Source organism: Plecotus auritus, assembly GCF_963455305.1.
Source record: "Plecotus auritus genome assembly, chromosome: 9".
Taxonomy (NCBI): domain Eukaryota; kingdom Metazoa; phylum Chordata; class Mammalia; order Chiroptera; family Vespertilionidae; genus Plecotus; species Plecotus auritus.
The window spans coordinates 134,716,865-134,725,881 of NC_137783.1; the positions used below are offsets into that span (position 1 = coordinate 134,716,865).

Consider the following 9,017-nt stretch of genomic DNA (forward strand, 5'->3'; position numbering starts at 1 on the left):
GCCTCCTGCACACCCCCTGCTGGGGAGGTGCCCGCAACCAAGGTACATGCCCTTGACCAGAATCGAACCTGGGACCCTTGAGTCCACAGGCCGACACTCTATTCACTGAGCCAAACCCGTTAAGGCTATAAATTACTTTTTAACTTACTGTTTTCCTTTTAAAAGTAAGAAATATTGAAAGAAGAAAATCCATTGTTTTTCTAGCTAACATGGTGCTATTTTTTTCTAATGTTGGGCTTAATTTGTATATCTCTCCCTGCTTCCAGGTACCATCCACTGTATTTTCAAGGAAACTGGTCACCACTACACTTGGAAGAAAGTTACCACAACAGTGCACAACATTATCGTGGGCAAGTTGTGGATCGATCAGGTGAGTGAGTATGCCCAGCATGTTCCTGAAGCCCAGACTGAGGAATTTCTCTTAGGCAGTAACCCCATCCTAACCTCCCCGTGAGTTTCTATACCACAAATTATTATTTATAAATGACCAACTTGTAACATTCAGTAACTACTAGAACTGTTGGGCACTGTGAAGAATACAAGAAAATAATAGCCCTGGCCGATTTGGCTGAGTGGATAGAGCGTTGGCCTGCAGACCAAAGGGTCCTGGGTTCAATTCCGGTCAAGGGCACATGCCTGGGTCGCGGGCTCAATCCCCGCGTGTACATGTTATATAATGGAGCGTGCAGGAGGCGGCCGATCCATGATTCCCTTATTGATGATGTTTCTCTCTCTCCCTCTCCCTCTCTGAAATCAATAAAAATAAAAAATAAAATAATAAAACACAACTCCCACTCTTCATTCTTTCATTATTCACTAGACGTTTACTACCAGGCGGAGTATCAGGTCCTAAGGATACAAAGTCAAATGATACGTTGTCCTTCGAAGAGTTATTGTATCATTGCATATGTGACTAATTTGTTTAGGTGGAAAGTCTAACAAAATACTCTATGGGAAGAGGTATACTAATGTATTTGTTTAACTATCGGTATGTGCTTAAGACAGTGATTTTGCAGTAAATTCAGAAAAGAGAGGGAATGTTGTCTTAACTGTCAGGAAAAGCTTCATGGCAGATATGGGGAATAAAGTGTAGAAAGGCCTGCAATACGTAACCTTGAAATTGTGAGTCTAATACATATATTTTTTTACCTCACCCAAGGATATATTTTTATTGATTTTTAGAGAGAAACATTGATGTGAGAGAAACATTAATCAGTTGCCTCCATACGCTCCCCAACCAGGGATTGAACCCAAAACCTAGGCATGTGCCCCAGCCAGGAATCAAACCTGCAACCTTTTGGTGTATGGGATGACCCTCCAACCAACTAAGCCACCCAGCCAGGACTAGAATACTTTGATTTAAGTACAGAGTTCCCGAAGGGTTCCAGTGAGGATTGGTTTGGAAAATTAAATTATGACATGAATATCAGTATATGTACTGAAGGTCAAATCATGGCACCTAACATGTGACACACAATTTAAAGAAAAACAAAGCAAAGGTCATTTGGTCTTCATCCCAGGCTGGGATACCAAGATTACAAAGGAATTCCATAGCATCTCAAGGTTGGCTGAGACCTGAGTCTAAAGCAAGGGAGTGCTGGAATGTAAGATAGTAAAGTAAGAATTATGAGGCATGGAGTTGGCATATATTCAATTCATCCAGTCTTAATAAAACTAATCCTTGGCCAAAACCGGTTTGGCTCAGTGGATAGAGCATCAGCCTGTGGACTGAAAGGTCCCAGGTTCGATTCCGGTCAAGGGCACGTAACTTGGTTGCGGGCACATCCCCAGTAGGAGGTGTGCAAGAGCCAGCTGATCGATGTTTCTCTCTCATCGATGTTTCTAACTCTCTATCCCTCTTCCTTCCTCTCTGTAAAAAATCAATAAAATATATTTAAAAAACAAACAAACAAAAAAAAAACTAATCCTTGTTTCTTTTCATTTTATAGTCTGGTGAAATTGATATTATAAATCACAAGACAGGAGACAAGTGCAATCTTAAATTTGTTCCTTATAGCTACTTTTCTCGGGATGTAGCAAGAAAGGTAAGAAGTCGGAATTTAAATTTTTTCATTTAGTGTGTATCCCTTAGCCTACTCCTTTGGGGCTGGGATAGATGATTGGATGAATGGATGGGAGGGAAGGAGGGTGGGAGAAAGGGAGAAAGAGAGAGAGAGTGTGTGTCTAAATATATGTATCTCCAAAACATACATATATAACATGTACACTGAGTGGCCAGATTATTATGATCTCTGAACGCATAATAATCTGGCCACTCTGTGTGTGTGTGTGTGTGTGTGTGTGTGTGTGTGTGTGTGTGTGTGTGTACTAGAGTGTGTGTGTGTGTGTGTGTGTGTGTGTATACTAGAGGCCCAGTGCACGAAATTCGTGCAAGGGGGTGGGGTGTCCCTCAGCCCAGCCTGCACCCTCTTCAATCTGGGACCCCCAGAGGGATGTCCCACTGCCCGTTTAGGCCCAATCCCTAGGATCGGGTCTAAATGGGCAGTCGGACATCCCTCTCGCAATCCAGGACTGCTGCAACTGCTCGCCTGCCTGCCTTCCTAATTGCCCCTAACTGCTTCTGCCTGCCAGCCTGATCACCCCCTAACCACTCCCTTGCCAGCCTGATTGTAACCACTCCCCTGCCAACCTGATTGATGCCTAACTGCTCCCCTGCCAGCCGGTTTGCCCCTAACTTCCCTCCCCTGCAGGCCCAGTCGCCCCCAACTTCCCTCCTCTGCTGGCTTGGTCACCCCTAACTGCCCTCCCCTGCAGGCTTGATCGCCCCCATCTGCCCTCCCTTGCAGGCCTGGTCCCTCCCAACTGCCCTCTCCTGCTGGCCTGATCGCCCACAACTGCCCTCCCTTGCAGGCCTGGTCCCTCCCAACTGCCCTCCCCTGCTGGCCATCTTGTGGCGGCCATCATGTGTCCACAAGGGGGCAGCCATCTTTGACCACATGGGGGCAGCCATCTTGTGTTTTGGAGTGATGGTCAATTTGCATATTACTCTTTTATTAGATAGGATAGAGGCCTGGTGCACAGGTGGGGGCCAGATGGTTTGCCCTGATGGGTGTCCCAGATCAGGGTGGGGGTTCCCTTGGGGTGTGGGGCGGCCTGGGCGAGGGGCCTATGGTGATTTGCAGGCTGGCCACGCCCCCCGGCGACTCAAGTAGAGGACCTGGTATTTGGGATTTATTTATCTTCTACAATTGAAACTTTGTAGCCTTGAGTGGAGGCCTGGGCCGGCCAGAGTGTGCAGGAAGCTTGGCTTCCTCCATCACCAGGGGCAACTCAAGCCTCCTGCTCTCTCCAGCTCCGTGGCTGCTGCCATTTTTGTTGGGATTTATTTATCTTCTATAATGGAAATGTTGTAGCCTTGAGTGGAGGCCTGGGCCTGCCAGGGTGTGCGGAAAGCTTGGCTTCCTTCATTGCCGGGGAAACCCAAGCCTCCTGCTTGCTCTGTGGCCGCAGCCATCTTGGTTGGGTTAATTTACATACTTGTTCCTGATTGGCTGGTGGGCATGGCTTGTGGGTGTAGCAGAGTGATGTTTAACTTGCATATTACTCTTTTATTAGATAGGATATATATATATTAGAGGCCCGGTGCATGAATTTGTACATGGGTGGGGTCCGGCCAGCCTGGCCAGGGGGAGGGGACATGGCCTGCCTGCTGGTCGAACTGGTCGAGGGGAAAATTTGCATATTAGCCTTTTATTATATAGTATATACACTGAGTGGCCAGATTATTACGCGTTCAGAGATCATAATAATCTGGCCACTCAGTGTGTATGTATATATATGTGTGTGTGTGTATTATACACACACACACACACACACACACACACACACACACTAGGGGCCCAGTGCACGAATTCGTGCATTTTGAAGGGACCTGTGGGCAGCGAGCTGCAGTGGGCATAGGGCCAGGTCTTGGCCTGTCCTCCACGCCCCCACCTGGCCCCTCCTACTGCAGTTCCCGGTCCCCTGTCTGCCGGAAGCTCCGCTCCCACCACCGCCACTCCCATGTGCTGACAATGCCAGCCTTGCTCCCATCTGCTGATGTCATGGAGTGGTTGGGGCTGGTGCTGTCAGTGGGTGCGAGCGGCGGCTGCTGCCCTGAACACCCCTCAGGAGCAGGGGGAGGTGGAGAAGCCCTGAGGGGCAATCAGGGCCGGCAGCTGCCGCTTGCACCTGGTGACAGCACCAAGAGATCACCAGCAGCAGGTGCGAGCACTGGGTGGGACCGCGGTCCATGGGAGCAAAGAATTTTCAGTAACCACCAGAGGCTCTCCCCAATGACAGCGACCAGTGCCCCGCTTTGGTCTGGTGCCCCTGCTCACCTGCTCCATCATCCCTCTGTGGCCAGTGCCCACCATGTTCTGTGCTCTGCAGACACCTGCCATGTTCCATGCACGCCCCCTGGTGGTCAGCGCACGTCATAGCGACCAGTTGTTCGGTTGTTCCGCTGTTCAGTCTATTTGCATATTAGGGTTTTATATATATAGATGATGATTAAATAAAAAAAGAAGTAAAGGAGAAAGTCAGCAAGAAACGAGACAGCACTGCATTACTAAACCAAATCCTTCTCTTCTCTGGGAAAGACTACAGGTAAAAATGTAAAAATCAAGAGCAATGAGAGACAACATGGGAAACTAGAGGAAGGACTAATGAAAAGATTACAGGAAGAAGGCACAGGCACTTTGACCATGAGAATGAGTCTGAGCGAGAGGTGTGTTTATTCCTCAGTAGAAGAAGGGAGAGTGAAAAATAGTTCGGGATTTAAATGTGTGGCTCTCTGTATTCTGGAGAGAAGAAAATACCATAATTCTGAGTACCATTCAGGCCCTTTTGTTACATAGTATTGTTGTAACAAAAATTCCTTTAACTCATGCCTTGCTTATTTTAAGCAGCTTTAACAAAATAATTTGGATGACTCCATGGTATTTGTCTTAATAGGATTTAACCAGTATTTACCCTAGGACTTTGGTTTCCAGTAGAGCAGGTAAGCTAACCCACAGTGACTATGGTCTGTACTCCAAAGCCCTGCTCTCCATCCTTGCAGGTGACAGGGGAAGTGACAGATCCATCAGGGAAGGTTCACTTTGTCCTGCTGGGGACGTGGGATGAGAAAATGGATTGTTTTAAAGTCCAGCCTGTCGTTGGGGAAAATGGGGGTGATGCTCGACAGAGAAGCTATGAAGCAGAGGAGAGCAGGGTCATGCTGTGGAAAAGGAACCCCTTGCCGTGAGTATCGGTGTGCATGCTGCCCAGATATTTCTGCGACCTCAACCTTGGGGTGATATTGATGACCTTTCTGTGTTGCTTCCCACTTCATTCATTATGTGAGGGGCTGAGCGAAAGAAGTCAGAACCTTTGGAGATATCACCAGAAGGTGGGCACTGGGTGACTGCAGTTGTAGCATGCCTTACCCCAAGGAAGTTCAAAGTGACCAAACCGAATCTGCCAACCATATTTAGTGCTTTCTATAGGTCCTTTGGAATGTGGTTCAGAAGGACATTATTCTATAATTTAGAGCAAAACTTTTCAGAAGTGGCTGGAGGAGAGAGGTGCCTACTACCTGTTTACAATTTAGCCTAAAGGCCCAGAAGCAATGGAAAGCTTCCTGAGATAATGTTCAGGACTTTGGAAATAAATTAAGATGAAAGCCCTTTCCGTCAGGTTTAATGTATTCACTCCATAGTAAGAGCCAAGATTATCCCCGAAAGAGGGTAAAAAGAAAGCAGAAGAAATAAGAATTTTCATTTAGTAGAATGTTTCCTTGTTCCTGATGAATTTCTCTCTACTTTCAGCTGAGCCCAACACAAGCCCAGAAAACTGGAATTGAGTGGTGGTGGGGGAACCCGAGGGATGGTTCAGTTTGGGTTTCTCATTCGGGGAGGGTGCCATGGTGCTCAAGTCTGCCCCTTTGCATAACAGCCCGGAGCTGTTGTCTTCATCCAGCTGGGGCATGGGCTCCAGCCTGACCCTTTTCCTTTCTCATCCTTTACTTTTAGGAAGAATGCAGAAAACATGTACTACTTCTCAGAGCTTGCTCTAACTCTCAATGCCTGGGAAGCTGGCACCGCCCCCACAGACAGCCGATTGCGGCCCGACCAGAGGCTAATGGAAAATGGGCGCTGGGATGAAGCCAATGCTGAGAAGCAGCGCCTGGAAGAAAAGCAGAGACTCGCCAGAAAGAAGAGAGAAGCAGAAGCTGTGAAAGCCACAGAGGATGGTAACAAATCTACCCTCTTCTCCGTTTCCTGATATGGGGAGACTGCCAGTGTGTTTGCGACTCTAATTCTGTTTTTCTTCACTCTCCCGTTTAGGCACACCCTACGATCCCTACAAGGCACTGTGGTTTAAGCGGGAGAAGGACCCCGTTACCAAGGAGTTAACCCATACTTATAGGGGAGGATACTGGGAGTGTAAAGAAAAGCAGGAGTGGACCGCATGCCCGGACATCTTCTGAACTGACAGTAATGAAAAGGAGGAGCAGTCAAAGGCCAAGAGGACAGAGGATGTGCGGGAAAGCTGGCTGTTGGGACCCTCTTACCCAGGGCTTTCCTCGAGTTTGTCTGTCTTAACCAATCATTTTTTCCAAATCAATCACCAGAAGCAGACACCAGTGGTGGTGATTGGCTGGTTGCCTTAGCTGACTGAAACTGAAATCAACATACTAGATGCCCATGTTTGTAAGGGAGAGGCTTAGTGGCTGAAAGGTAGTGTTATTCCACGTCTGCAAAGTCAGGTATTCTTGGCTCTTCCTTCTCCCTCTGCCCCTGTGTAAGGTGACGCCATCCAGCCTCCCCCTGTCGTGTCCTGCTCAGCCAAGATCTACACACGATTTTGACGCAGGGGCATTTTGGTGCTGCTCAGAGCAAGAGCTGGTTTAAGAAGTTCCTTTAAAAAGAAACACGTAAGACTCACCAGCAGAGGCATCGTGCATGGCCGCGGTGGAGCTTAGGCATGATGATATGAAACGTTCACCAGGGGCCCCCTCTCCTGGGTGTCGGTGCGCAGATAACTGCATCTTGGAACACTCGCCAGGGGGGTTGTTCTGTAAGGCTGGAACATTGAGTTACATTCTTGGAAGTTTCTATCTTCACTCACGTAAAACACCCTCTGCTGTTCTCCATCTTCTTTGTCAGCAACCGGAGGTCACTTCGGTGGTTGTCGGAGGGTTGCAGTGTCCTCACGAGGGGTTTTATGGACTTGCTCAGGCGGAGAACTTCTGAGAACACAGGCAGATGGAAGAAGACTGCTGCCACCTTTGCTTTCCCACTTCCTCCTCACCCCCATCCTTCATTGCCTTGCTCACTTCTCTTCTCTCTTGGCACAGGACCAGTTTGGGTCTGTGCTCCAGAGTGGAGCAAAACATTACCTGTTCCGTTCTGCTCTGCAGAACTTGAGAGAAGCAGTTCATCTGGAATAAAAGTTGTCACCATCTCTCAAGCCCCATGGACTGGAGCCACCTATGGAATAATGTGTTAAATAACTGTATATTATATATATGTAGAGAAAAATCTAATTTTCTTGTTTGATTTTCCTTATTCCCATTACGAATCTTGTTTTTTGATATCTCTGGTTTCCCCGGGACTGTCTCTTGGACATGGGGATGTGGGTCAGACCCTCCTCCACTTACCATCCTGTAAGGGCAGACAGGCAGAACCTGAGCAGGGCCGTGTTTGGCAGCTACCGAATAGGGACATTATCCATGGCTTGTGTCATGGGGTGCCCACTACTGTCTGAAGTCTGTTCTAATTACCTGACTCTTGAAAATGAAATCCTAACTTCTTTCCTGCCTTTTTTCCATCTTTTGTCAGGAAGAGTATGGGTCGAAAGTCAGGAGGGTAATTTCCCACTTAATTCTGCTTCTGTCCAAATCACAGCACACACAGCTGACTCCCAAAAGAACTTCCTTCAGAGGACATGGGGCTGGAAGCAGCATCACACAGGGTGGGTAAGAGAACCCCTGTTGGGCCCTGGCTTCCTCCATTTTTTGTTCTGTATTTGTTTGAGTTGTCTTGTTCAGAAATCTCACCCCGTGAAACCCACCCTTGGTTGAGGATCACAAATTGAGGTGCCTTCCTTGTATGCCTTTTGTTTGTGTTTTTTTATTTCTGTCCTTAACTGCTGAGCCTCAGCCAGTGTGGGTCCCAGGGGCCACTGTCATTCCAGAGGAAGCCAGCCCTCCGGGAAGCTGGATTTATACCATTTATACGGGGAAACTGGTACTCTTGGTCCTTCCCCACCTGCCCTTCCTCCCTTTCCAGCTGTGATGAACTTGAAAGGGGCAATGGCTGGGGATTTTCCTACGAAGAGCCCAATGCCCAGCATAAACAAGGGGTTGTCCTGGGCTTCTTTCAGGGAGGCCTATAAAAGCAAAGATATGATGAATCAGGCTTTAGACAGCGGAATCCCCAACTAAATGAACTTCCCTCTTCCTGCCCCCCCTTCTCCCTCCACCGTCTGCACCACACTTCCAGCCTGGTCCCCAGTCAGATTCCTGCCAATGGAAGAAGCTTCCAGTCCTTCAGGTGAAATAAAGTCACATGAAAACAAAACAAAACTATATATTTTTGGTTGTTTTGCTTTCTTGTTTTTTTTCCAAGAAAACTACTAAATTAAATAATTTTTAAAAAGTCATATTGTTTGTCTGATTCACTTCTACTAGGTAGGAAATGGTGGTGAGAGTGGGCCCAGGGGTGATCTGTTCTCGGGAATCTGGGGTGATGATCTTCACAAACCAAAAGAAAAACGGCTCAGATCTCCAGGTGTTTCAGCTGTTGAACAGCACTCTGGAGCCCCCCTGCTTCAGTGTAATGTAATCATCAGTGTCCCACCTTGGTTATTAATTCCGGGCCTGTTTCACCTCAAAAATTTCATTTCTCTTTCTGTTTAGGTTCTTAAATTCTGAGCTGTTTCATATAGGGATTCAAATCTATATTTTGAAACGTAAACCAGCAAGTATTGATTTAAAGACCTTGGGGAGAAGTAACAGTGAAAATGCTCCT

The 9,017-nt window shown here is 47.4% G+C and overlaps 1 protein-coding gene across 1 annotated transcript in view; it reads left to right on the forward strand.

The window, feature by feature from the left end:
* The window catches only part of OSBP (oxysterol binding protein), a 35,854-nt gene extending 27,205 nt beyond the window's left edge, over positions 1-8,649 (forward strand). The window contains exons 10-14 of the mRNA XM_080641503.1: positions 267-370; positions 1,950-2,045; positions 5,063-5,244; positions 6,015-6,235; positions 6,330-8,649. Of these exons, the coding sequence (XP_080497629.1) occupies positions 267-370; positions 1,950-2,045; positions 5,063-5,244; positions 6,015-6,235; positions 6,330-6,472 (746 nt within the window). The 3' untranslated portion in view covers positions 6,473-8,649. The remainder of the gene's footprint in view (positions 1-266; positions 371-1,949; positions 2,046-5,062; positions 5,245-6,014; positions 6,236-6,329) is intronic.
* The last annotated feature ends 368 nt before the right edge of the window (positions 8,650-9,017 follow it).